This window comes from Haemaphysalis longicornis, unplaced genomic scaffold, assembly GCF_048455015.1.
Source record: "Haemaphysalis longicornis isolate Haplotype H1 unplaced genomic scaffold, Haemaphysalis longicornis Haplotype H1 scaffold_6, whole genome shotgun sequence".
NCBI lineage: Eukaryota > Metazoa > Arthropoda > Arachnida > Ixodida > Ixodidae > Haemaphysalis > Haemaphysalis longicornis.
Window position 1 is genome coordinate 71,833,731 of NW_027526407.1, and position 12,253 is coordinate 71,845,983.

Genomic DNA, 12,253 nt, shown 5'->3' on the forward strand with positions numbered 1-12,253 from the left:
GATTTCCAATCCATTCCAATCTAATTTAATCCAATCTAACCCAGTCGCGGCGGCGGCAGCTCCAGCGCCCCAGCTGTGCGCCGTGAGACGTCACTTCTCCTCGCGCATGCGCAGCACGGCTGTCCAGGAGCCACGCGAAACTGCTCAACCACGGCCAGTGTAGCTCAGGCTACAAAAAAAATTCCCCGCATTTCCCCGAAGGGAAGAATTTGAAAGTGCGAATGCACGAGTTGAATTTGCGCGGTTCGGTAATGTTCGCGAAAGAGAGATCACACACACACACACACAACTACAAAGAAAGAAAGATGCATTTGTTCACAGACACCTATTTGTGTTGTCGTTGTACTTGATTGCTAGAGCGGATCTCAGCTTTGAAATTTCGTGTCAGTACTCCTTTAAGCGGGTGCATTAGCCCTTCTCACGCCCGATTCCTGGCCAATCCCCCACGTGGGTATGTTTCATGTCAGCGGCCAGGCAGCGCGCGCCCATCTCCCCCCGTTGCCAAGGAAGACGAGGAGCGCGCGCACCCCCAGCTGTTGCTATGTGGACGGACGGCGGTCGCCGGAATTCAGGGTCGCTTATAAAGATCATTCGCACTTAAAACTGTAGAACCCATGGAAGCATGACTGCTAGCTGCCTCTTCTTCTGCTCCTTAAGTGACAAGAAGAAAGCGGAGTGGATCAGTGAACGCGTTAAGGACATAGTAGAAATTAGAAAGAAGAAATAGACGTGGGCAGGGCATGTAATGCGAAGGCAAGATAACCGCTGGTCATTAAGGGTAACCGAGTGGATCCCTAGAGAAGGCAAGAGTGGCAGGGGGCGGCAGAGTTAGATTGGCGGATGAGGTCAAGAAGTTTGCGGGGATAAATTTGTCGCAGGTAGCACAGGACCGGGATAATTCGAGATTAATGGGAGAGGCCTTTGTCCTGCAGTGGGCGTAGATAGGCTGGTGATTATGATTATACCTGTTGTGGCTAACAAAGAGTCTTACACGGGATTGTGCCCCACATATCTCCCGCAAATCCTTCACTTCAGGCATCAAAACCACTGGTGAAGGGTACCGTACTTAAAATCGTACCAACAGCTTTTTGATGCGGATTAAAGCTGATAGTTACCGTGTTCCAGATTGCGGTTAACACGGCACGGGTGCGTAGTTCCGCAGTGGCGCCATCAAGGATGAAGCGACTCTTCGTCGTGCGAAGCGCAGACGCCAACTGATGCCACAATGGGATCCCTAAAGTGTCACCCAGGCGTTCCTTAAAAGTGCATTCTACAGTACTTGAACCCGTGTCCTTTTCGTAATGTACTTCGGCGTGACATACTGGTGGGGAGCCTAACAAAAATCGGTCAGAAGGAGAGCATGTAAACATTTTCACTGCTCACAAATGACGCGCGCCGACGCATCAATGGTGACCCAAAATGGCTTCCGGTTGCCCCCTCTGAAGGCTTGGCCCGCTGCAGCATTCATAAAAATTCAGTTATTTCACTTCTGAGCTACAAAGCCCCTCCTGAAATGCCAGCGACATCGCTTGTGTTGGATTTTACGAGGAATATTGACTAGATTTCGAATTTCAAGACCCTTAGGCTTTGAGATACGTGCTACGTCTCATCCTGAAGGTGGAATAAGCAATGTCTTAGCACCGTTACATTAAAAACACCTTAGTTCTTTTCCCGTGCTACGATGGGGCACTGCTCAGCGGCGTTACCTTCATCACATGTTTTTCCTCCATGAAGCTGTGCTACTTGAGGGGCATGCAGCCCGGGTCTGCCGGGGGCTGACAGGCGTCTCGTGGAAGGTATGACGTTCCAGGCACTCCATCTCATGTTAAATATCTTCATGTATAACCAGGGAGCCCCGTGCTATTCATTTGGACCGGAACATAACAGGCTGCAGACGTTATCGTTAAAGTTCGTGTACTGTACAACATAACAGGCTTCAGACGTTATCGTTAGAGTTCGTGCACTGTACGATGCTTCGCATGAGGAAACCTTCCCCAATTTTTGTTTTTTTTGTTTCACGTTGTGACAGAGCCTTCATCTATACCATTACGATGTAGGAAGATGGAACACAAGAAAGTTGCCAGTTTTCTTTTAGCGCATGTCACCTATTGAGTCTACCACCGGAAGCAATATTGTTGCCGGAATGCAGTTACAAGAGTGGGCATTCAAGTAATGCAAAAATAAATGATGACGAATTACTACAGGGACATATTTTGCGCACGTTGGTGCTTGTTTCCCCATTAATCTTCGTACTTTCAAATAATAGGTCTTAGACAATACTTATACACATTGGTAGAAGTGTCGCTGTTTGTGGCACGACTGTTTGAAACTGTTCGTGGTTTTCTAGTTATTTCAAAATAATCCCATCCCAACCTTTTCCTCAACCTATGACATGTCGGTACTTCAAATGATTAGGCTATATTTGAATGTGTTCAATGCTAGAAAGTGTCCGTGGTAGAGTGCACTCTTATTCAACGCTTCAGCTGGAGCCGAGTTAAAATTTACGTGGGCAGAGGTTAACGAAGACACAATTCGCTTATTTTTGATTGAAGCATTTATTGTATTCAGAAAACAGGAAGGCACTTTTTGAGACAACAGGTCCAATTGCAAACCGCGCGCTCGTGATGTCGACACAGAGTTGCACAGGTTGCTTTTCCTGATGCTTCATCACAATTATGGCTGCCTTTCCTTGGTCAGCCTCAGAGAAGATTACGCTTTTGTAACTCTACACATTAATAATAGCGAGAGATGAGCATTGGTGGGCAATGACTGCGTGCTGATGTTATGCACAAACGCATGTCACCCAACAAGTGCAACACGTAGCTGCAGTTGGTCATCCTTGACGTAGCCCCAACACTCCAGATTGCTCAATAGAATGTCCCTGTTTGAATAACAAATTTGATTCCACGCTGTCGTGGGCATTGAGTAACATTCCAAAAAACTCGGAAAAATGTGCTGCTCATGCTTTTCCCCTGTCTTCGGGTGCACCACAGAAAGCACCACCTTTTTCTGGAATGGCCACTGGAGGTACTCATCGACCTCGCCTTTACCCAAACGAATATGCATATGCAGTGCGAGCGAGGCGCTGTAGTCAGCTTTTCTTATGCCAATACCAAGTGACAGCGAGGCACTGCACTCAGCTTTTTTGATATCAACACCAAGTAACAGCAAGTAGCCGCAGAGATAAACAGGATTGCTGTTGCTAACAGATGAGCCCTTCTTCGTGGCTTCATTTTTCAGAGAAGCATACCCTTTCAGTGTCCACTCGTGAGAAAGTTGTTTCATAGTGTGGCGCAGAACCACCTCGATCTTTTTGACCACTTGTCTGCCCGTTTCCGCAACTTTGTCCTTCACTAAGTCAATGTCAGCTGCGTGGCGGGAGAAATTATCCCGACTATCGCTTGCCATTTTCTGCAAGTCCTGCTTCAACATTTCCCCCAAGTTGTTCACGTCACGAGAAAGTTCATCCAAGGAGATTCGCTTAAGCCCCGCCTTCAGTTCACCCAGCTGCTGCTGCATCTGCAACGTTGCAGTGGACAACACCGCCAATGTTGGCCCTGTAAATTTTTGGTCACCGCTCGGCCAAGAGGCCGTTTCTGACGAGGTGGGTCGCTGACTGCCCGCGCACGATCTTATATGCGAGCACAGACTTTTGCAGAGAACTTTGGTAGAACACTTGGGACAAAACGTCGAGTGATGTTCACATTCCCGGTAGAAGTGTCTGGGAAGCTCAGAAGCGGTGGTGGTGACACTGCAGCCGTTAGCTTTGTTCCAGCAGTTCACCTGAAACAAAAAAAAAGCAAGGCAGCGGGTGGAGGTACAGATGAATAGTTTCTGAAAACCCGCACTGGAAAGTTTAAATTAGGAACTATAGATGTGTGCGGCACACTAAAAATTTAAGGTGGAATAATTTAGATGCCACACTCACGTATAAGGAGAGGTTCGAGGGATTGAATTGGCCAATGGCCCTGGATCTAAACATGGCTGATGCAAGCCAATGATTACCACCTCAACGTAACAGACTACAGGTCTTTCTTATTTGCCGGCTCAGAGAAGTTTTCAGCAGCTCCAAGCAGCTCTGTTTTTTTGTTTTTTTTTCCATAGAATTTCTATGGCGGGGGCAGTTTTGGTCTGCCCAAAAACGGCTCGGCCCTGCACTGAGCAGACAAATAAAAAAGACTATAAGGTACCATGTCCAATGTCCTAAAGCGAAAAACGCCGGGGAAGGGGGGGGGGGGGGTTTGAGGGGAGGAAAAGGAAAGGCACTGCAGACGCCGGGCCTTCTGTTCTGTGCGCCGTGTGACATCACTGCTCCTCGCACATGCGCAGCACGGCTCTCCAGGAGCCACGCGAAACTGCTCAACCTCGGTCAGTGTAGCTCACGCTACAAAACGAGTATAAGCTACAATGTCCGATGTCCTAAAGCGAAAGATCTAGCACATGCTTACGTGCTGCCTACGTCATGCTTACAAGCTTAAAGGCACCATGAACACGAATGTAAGCTTGTTCGCAAAATAGCGGCGTCATGGCAACGATTACGCTAACCTTAACGCGAACTTCATACGATTAGACTAGATTACAACTCCCCAGCCACTTTCTTCGGCTGCACTTGGTTTCACGGGAATTTGTGCTATCGGCCGCCGACGACCGCAATCTACCGCCAAGGAACATTGTGTGATTGTAGTGCTAACGCTGGTTTGATTTGATAGCAAGTAATTATAGCGCTTGAATGCTAGCCTGGTTTTTTAATTTAAAATATTTTATACCTCTTTTTAATTTTTTTTAATTAATTAGCGCGAAATTTCCAACCTTGTCAATATTCGAATGCATTTTTTGTGTGCAAACGGCGACCTTCGCTGCCGGAACGGAGTTCAGTGAGTTAATAAATCTCGATCGTTCAAGTAAACACGTATGTACGTTGTCTTAGAGGCCCCTTTAAGAGCACTGACACAAACATTTTGCATCTTGCTTTTTGTTTGTTTGTTGCGATAAGTAGCTAATGACCTCACTATCACGTGTGGAAAGCGACGGTTGTTTAATTGGAGACGTTTTTAATGCGGCCAGTCGCAGTTTCGGTTTCAGCGGGTGCCGGGAAACGGGGGATTTTGTGTAAACAAAGCTGACCACGTGACCATCGGACGGATATCACAGAGCAGAGCTGCCGTAGCACTCTCGATTCCGCGTCGCCGGCAGTTTCTGCGAATGCCCCTACGTACTGACCTCGACAGCCGCTTAATTAAACAGCGAACGTGGAGGTGACGCAGGCGCTGCGAGCGCAAATTGCTGCCGCGGCAAGAGAACGACGCGCGACGCTGGAGACAGTGGGTGGGGAGACGCGCTGGGAGCAGCCGGCCGGTCTGCCTACAGGTCCGCCTACAGATGCGTTAGGCTAGGCACTGCGGCGGATATTCGATTGCCGCTCTCGTAAGCGGTGCAGATGGCGATTTTAAATGCCGTCCGCCATCGCATCACTAACTCATTTCTCGTATGCACTGTGTGGTTTGGGACTCGAGTCCCATTTCGTGCAGCGGTAACAAGCTATCATTCGAGCTACCTGCGCCGGCTTGCGCCACTTCGCGACCGTGGCTGCCGCCTGCGCAGCGACCGTGCGGCTCGCTCAGGGCGCTTTTCGTGTCCCCGGCACGTTTTCGCGTCCAGTGTAATAAAAATCAATAAAAAGAGAGTGCCTGGACTCGCTGTAGAACTTAGGTCGTGGCCAGCTGCCCGATGAGCCAACGAAATCCCGGCGCCTCCACCACCGACGACCGGATTGTGTGTTGCTCGAGAGCAAAAGCACCGACCTCCGATCGGAGCGGCGAGCCGGCAGAAACGCCGGCAGTGCTGAAGCGGCCAGCACAAACTCGTGACGTGTTTCGATGTTGTTTATTTACTCAACATCCAGGTAATGCCGATTGCGCGAGGTCTTCCGCTGGCTGCTCGGTAGCTTTTCGCGCTCTTTAAAATTGATTTTAAATATGTTCTAGGCTGTATTTGCCGCTGATATTTTGCAGATGATGTATGGGTGTTCACACATAAATCTCCGAAGTTATCTCGGGTTCATAATTCTCTGTCAGTACCCGTACGTCACACTCACCCCAGCCCTGCTGAATCACTGCGGCCAGTACAGCAATGCAAGCCCGAGACGAGATCCGAAATTTGATTTGACTTGTTTGCAATCTGTCACAGCCTTCTTGTGCCACAGAGTAGATATTTCTCAAAACCAAAAAACTTGATCTGTCTGTGTGTCACTCGATTCAACCGCTGCGCCAAAGTGAAGAGTGTTCGATCACGGACTGTATACGGCAGGACAGTATCAATTCAAAGTACTGAAGCTGCTCCTACGGCCTGGTGATGCATGTCCACATTAATCGGCGCACGAAAAAAAATCAGGCACAACCGAGATAACCCACCGCGCGGCGCCGAGAAGCAGAGCTCCACCGAGCGCTTCAGCGTCAAGGCCTACCTTCGGTTCCCGAGGGGGCCTGTCGCAACCCAAAGGGAAGTAAGTCGTCGAGGGTTTGACGGCTTACCGTCTGGTCAGGAAACATGCTTGAAATGGTTTGCTGGCCACTGACCAAAGTCAAAAATACGCTGTGGTGCTCCCGAAACGTCATTTGTATATTTTGACTTTGGTCAGTGACCAGTAAACCATTTCAATCAAAGGGAAGTCTTCGTCCATCTGCTCCATTACCTGGAGACGACCGGCCTCACGCAGCGGCTGTAGCCCGGACTGCTGCGCTACTTACTGACTGATATACCCGGACTGACAGCCCTCTCTTATTCCTTCCCCTCCCTATATATTTCTCTATCTCTCTAACACTCTACTTTATCCTTCCCCTCCTCCTCTACTTCCCTTCCTCCCCACGTGTTGTATGCAGGTGAGCTCTCTGCCTACTCGAAAACATCCCCCGTGCACTTTCTTTTCCTTCCCCACAAACAGCGTGGATTGGAATGGATTGGTTTGGATTAGATTGGAAAAGACCTCATTGACAAAGATACTGCAGTCGGCGAGAGCCGATTTACGCGTCAGCGTGTATTAGGAATACATTTTAGATTGACGGCAGCAATTTTAAAACAATACGGGTTAAAAATAGTAAAGGGCGAGACATGGGGCGAGATAAAAGCAAAAATACATGCAGCTCAGGCTTGCGCTCGTGCTCTTCAAAGCAAAACAAAACAAAAAAATGTGCATTGCCCCACAGATGGCGTGCGAGCAGTGCGAACCATAGAGTTTCATACTAATATATACTATAGGGAAATCTGGAGCCACTGTCTAGGGGAGCCGCGCTTCAGCGAGCGTGCCGTCATGTATACCGAGCAGGCACGTTCCACTTGTCCTTGGCGTGGCTCACGAACAGGCTGAAAAGTTGGCTTTGGCTGCAAAAATGCAACAATATTACTGCAGAAAATCAATCAAATATGTTCTGTTATTATAACATTAAAGCTCCAGAAAGATTTATTTGTCAGGGATTATTTAGAAGCTTCATGGAAGATGAACAAAAAAATAATGTTACCCCTTTTGGCTTGAAGACGAAAAAGAAGCCATGTGGCTAACCAAGCCAAGGAGGCGAGGAACGTCGCTAGCTGCAATATAGTGCCTAGAATATATAGTATATTCTAGGCACTATAGCTGAAATTAGGGTGCCTGGATGTTCCTCCTCCAGGGGCGGGCGAGGAGGAACATCCAGGCACCCTAGCTGCAATGGCGCCGCCCACGGCGGCCCGCGAATGCAGCGCCAGATTTCCCTCTAGTATATATTAGTATGAAACTCTATGGTGCGAACACGGTAAAATTAACGCATCACCTTGCTTCAGTCATTCAACGCTTATATCACTATAGTTTTCATTCACTCATTTACATATAACAGCCCATATCATACTGGGGCAACACACATACATGACTCACCTTGAACCATTACAAATATAAAATTAAGCTATTCGAATAATATCATCTGGTTTGTATACCGCGAATGCTCATTCGTTGCTTCATACAAATAAGCTACTGTCACTTTCCATCCTTTTCGGTTGTAGCCTATGTATTTTTTTAATTCGCTTAACAATTAATTTCAGTGCTTTTTTTTTAAGGGGGGGGGGGGGAACTACTGTTGTTAATACTAACGCCACAGACGTTTGCTTCTAAGAACGATTTCATTTTGCCGAAAGTAAAAACTAACTACGGCAAACAGACAGTACACTTTTCGGCAATATCATTGTGGAATTATATACCACCCGCAATTAAATCTTCCAACGTATTACACGAAATCATAAAAAGCAAAGCGCTACCTTCTCCCTACCTCAGTCATAACCAACATTGTTTCCGAAGCTCTTTTGTTCAGCATTTTTCTAACCTAATTCAGTATAATTACTCGTAACCGTACTTTCTACACCCACTGACTGTGCTTTACATCATTCGTGTACATATTATCCTCCTCCGTCATCATTTGCTGCAATTATTCAGTACATCCTAGGTTATTCTGCACGGGAGGTCCCCCTGGAGTCTCTGACTTTGGGACCTCTTTCTGTATATAACCCCCATGTACGATTGAATGACGTAATTCAAAAGCTCGAAGAGCGCCCAGACCGGGATAGATAAAATCTTGGCAGGCGCCTCGTAGGCGTTGTGAAATCCCCCCCCCCCCCCCCCCCTTACCCAGAGACTATGTTAATTCCCTACGAGGCCACATGCGCGCATTTTCTTTTGAGCAAATTTCTAAGTTACCTTATGGGCATAGTGCAATAATTCTTGGCTTAGGATACTTCGTGAACTGCTGTTCTATGTACTGAATCGTGAACTGCTGTTCTGTGTACTGAATCTGTACGTTGACTACGTTCTGAAAGCATTTAAGATTTGGCAATAACTTTGAAAAAAGTATTGCGGGGTCCTTTCCAATCGTGACCTAATATTGCTTACCTTGGGACGAAAAAGGCACGAAATTCTTCTAGCAGCAATGCTTAAGGCGCGCAAGGCGTTGAAACTTACATAAAGTAAGACGATCAAACGCCAGACGTAACTTACTCGAAACGACAAAAATTGTTCCGTCTTACCTGTTTTTCCAGCAGCTCCTCGTCAGGGAACACCCTCCACTGGACGCTCTCCTCTGGACACGCTTCGCCGTCGAACGGACACGTGCGCCCGCCGTCCGGTCCGCACTGCTGGTAGCAAAGGCCGCACAGAAAGTGTCCGCAGAGCAGGGCGCCTGTGCGCTTGGAAACGTGTCCGCAAGCGCTGCAAATCCTGGCCGGCGGAAGTGCATCGACGAGGTGAAGGGGTCTCAAGTCCAGCTCCTCCGAGAAACCCCTGAGGATGTAGTGCTGGTAGCCGGAAGGCATGCTTCTCCACTCGTGCACGGGCGCGGACTTGGTTGGTTAATTTGAACAGTCGAACCGTCTAAAACACTCACACGAGCTGTTTAACGCGACACCTTCTCATATATAACTCCTTTGAGAAGCCTGAAGACAGCACACTCACCGAACTGCCGAGAAGCTACGCACGAAGTAGCGGACGGCCCTCTCTGGTGAGATGGCTACCGCAAAAGGATCAAAATAGCGGGAAACGTCGGAAATGCGCGCTCTGTATGCATTGGCCGCTAGCCGCCATGCCGCAATTTCGTATTTTTATTTTTCCTCAAAACAGCATAATCACCAATTAACCCTTAGAGTTCAGCGTTGCAAAAAGAATTCCTCTTTGTTATCTTGTTTTTTTAACCCCGGGTGTAACGTATGACACGGGAAATTTTAAATGGATGCGACGTAAGCGCAACTTTGCCAGTTTTCGCTGCGTTTGGAAGTCGCAGCACAGGGTTTTGTGGTCGCAGCAAAATCACAGCGTTTCGACGCTGCGCTATTTCTTTGCGTTGCGCTTCTGTCGCAGCCATGTAAACGCGACCATGGCGTTAATACTACTTTCAAACACGTGCAGAAGGGACGTGGTGGGGCGTTTATTTTGCTTTCCTGCAATAGGCCTCTTGTCATTTTGGGCTGCTCGGAACTGCTCCAGAGCTTCTGGCTTCTATAAAATCTATTCTTCCTCCTCCTCCACCGTATTTTGAAGTGAACGCTTGCTTAGTTGGACCGATGACGCCGTGTCAAAAAACTAATACATTTCCCTAGAGACTGGTTGGCCGAGCGAAAAGCTCTCATAAAAAATTAAACAACGTCCTAGGGCCTTCATAGTTTGATATAAGACAGCTGAAATTCCTCCTGGAAAATTGTCTTCCCGGCAATGCATTTGTGTTTAGAAGAGAAGCCGACTTTCAAGGTGTCAGTGTTGGCTTGGTCTTTCTAAGTTGGCTTTCCCACATTGCCTGGTCTGCAGTGAAGCATGACCATCTACGAAGGGGTTAAGAAAAACGGCCCCAACTCTTGTGTGATCAAAAGTATCCCGAAACAAATTACATGACAATTTCCCGCTAAGACGGCTGTGCATGCGTGAAAGCGGGCTTTTATTGCGTTAGACGGGTCAATTGAAAAGCGAAAAAGAAAAGTAGTGCGGAAGTATACCTTTATCTCATAGATCACGTTGCGGTATACATTTAGATCGTTCATAGATGCGTTTACTTAGTGCGCGAAAAATCATCGCTTTCGCGCTTCTCTCACTTCTTCGGGAAGGGATGGTAGATTTTATGGCGAACGCTTTAAGCGCCCAATATTGCAAAAAACAAGAAAAACGCCGTTGTTGTTGCTGTCCGGCAGAAAAAATCGCCGCCGATCTAAAGAGTAACTAAAAACCACTCGAGTTTCTGTGGGATTTACGCCTCCTTGGCCCCCATAGCAGAACACGATTAATTTACCACCACCCTGCAATTAGCTTATCGATGACAGGGAGGAGGAGGAGGAGGAGGAGGAGGAGGAGGAGGAGGAGGAGGAGGAGGAAAAACTTTATTGTGAGCCTGGTGATGTGGGAGTGGCTCCTCAGTCCAGGGGACCATGGGACGACCTTGCTGTCTCAGCCCTGCACACCAGGAGTTGCTGTGTGAAACAAAAGCTGGAATAGTGCGTGCGGCGTGACACAAGATCGTGACGGCACGTGAGCAGAACGCGCAGAACTCTGATTCTGGGGAAGCTGCGGCTAGTGTCCTTTCGCGCAAAAAGTCGAAGAACCGAAAGCGAAGGAAGAGACGCAGATACAGATTGGCAGTAGAGAAGTACTTGAACGCTTCGCCCGCAGAGCAGTGCGTAAAAAAGCCCCGGGGGTTTCTTTCTTTTGGCACTTGAATTTATGTTGCGAGGGCACGTTTGGACTGCGCGAGAACTGCTCAAGACCGTTGTGAACAGGAAAAAAACTGCGGTTGATTTATCTGTCATAGGAATCAGTAAAACACGAAAGTGAAATGTGCAGCGAAATCTGCAGCTTAGCATGACTCACGGGTCGGCGCCTATCTTGTGGGTGTGCTTGGCGGGCGACGTCCTGCTGGCGGGTCGCTTCGGCAAAGGTGCACTGGCGTCATTTCCGTGACGGATAATGCTTCAGTAAAATCTTGTAGTATCGCGGCATAAAACATTTTCGTGTTAAAATATAAAACCCGAAAACGAAAAGTGTAACGTACTGATGATTATGATTGCTATTGGTTTCCACTGTAGCGGGGTGATGACATGTCATCATACCAAAAAGGACTAATATACCTATATTTTATATTCTTGGTTTAATACTAGCGTTGCTTAGGGCAGGCACAAAAAGCTCATTAGGCACAAAACACTTTTTTTTCTGCTACAGGTGGTAACTGTCCTAGGCAATATTCCCCTCTCTGCTTTTCGTCCCGCAGCATTCTAATATTCTTTTCGTCGCCTCGACAGCCTTGAAGTTAACTTCCTCTGTGCTACCCTTAAAGAGATTCTGGAAGTCCAATATTTCCCTCATGTATACCCTTACATTCTAACACTATGTGCCGCATAGTTTCTGTTTCTTTTCCGCAGACCACGCGTATCCCATCATTTTGTGAATACTTCACCACAAAGCTCTTAGTTCGCAAGCAACCTGCTCTAGCCTCAAAAAGCAAAGCACTGCCCTAGGAATTATCGTAGAAATTTTCCTTTCTGATGTTCAATTTCTCAGCCCTGTACATCTCTAACGACGTTTTAGCTTCCATTTTTTCTTTCCATTTATTCGTTTCAATCTGCCTTGCCTCTTTTTTGGTTACCTTGGCTGTTTTGGATTCCCCACTGTTCTTTCCATATTTCATCATTAGCCTTCTAGCCTTCCTTAACCACTGCGTGTCCACGCTTTTCAAGTATAGGTACCTAAAAACCTTAGCTG

General features: G+C 47.6%; 1 protein-coding gene across 1 annotated transcript; it reads right to left on the bottom strand.

The window, feature by feature from the left end:
• Positions 1 to 2,765: 2,765 nt before the first annotated feature.
• On the bottom strand, positions 2,766 to 9,330 carry LOC144143076 (uncharacterized). Its single transcript, XM_077674892.1, has 3 exons — positions 9,046 to 9,330; positions 3,651 to 3,783; positions 2,766 to 3,095 (listed from the first exon to the last, which is right to left on the bottom strand). The coding sequence occupies exons 1-3, from the start codon at positions 9,328 to 9,330 to the stop codon at positions 2,800 to 2,802; spliced, it is 714 nt and encodes a 237-aa protein (XP_077531018.1). The 3' UTR covers positions 2,766 to 2,799.
• Between the last annotated feature and the right edge of the window lie 2,923 nt (positions 9,331 to 12,253).

Coding starts and splice junctions, on each gene's coding strand:
- LOC144143076 (XM_077674892.1), bottom strand. CDS start 9,330: ATGCCTTCCGGCTACCAGCACTACATCCTCAGGGGTTTCTCGGAGGAG. Junction 3,784..9,045: donor AGGAGCTGCTGGAAAAACAG/GTAAGACGGAAC, acceptor TTTTTGTTTCAG/GTGAACTGCTGGAACAAAGC. Junction 3,096..3,650: donor TACCAAAGTTCTCTGCAAAA/GTCTGTGCTCGC, acceptor GCATAAGAAAAG/CTGACTACAGCGCCTCGCTC.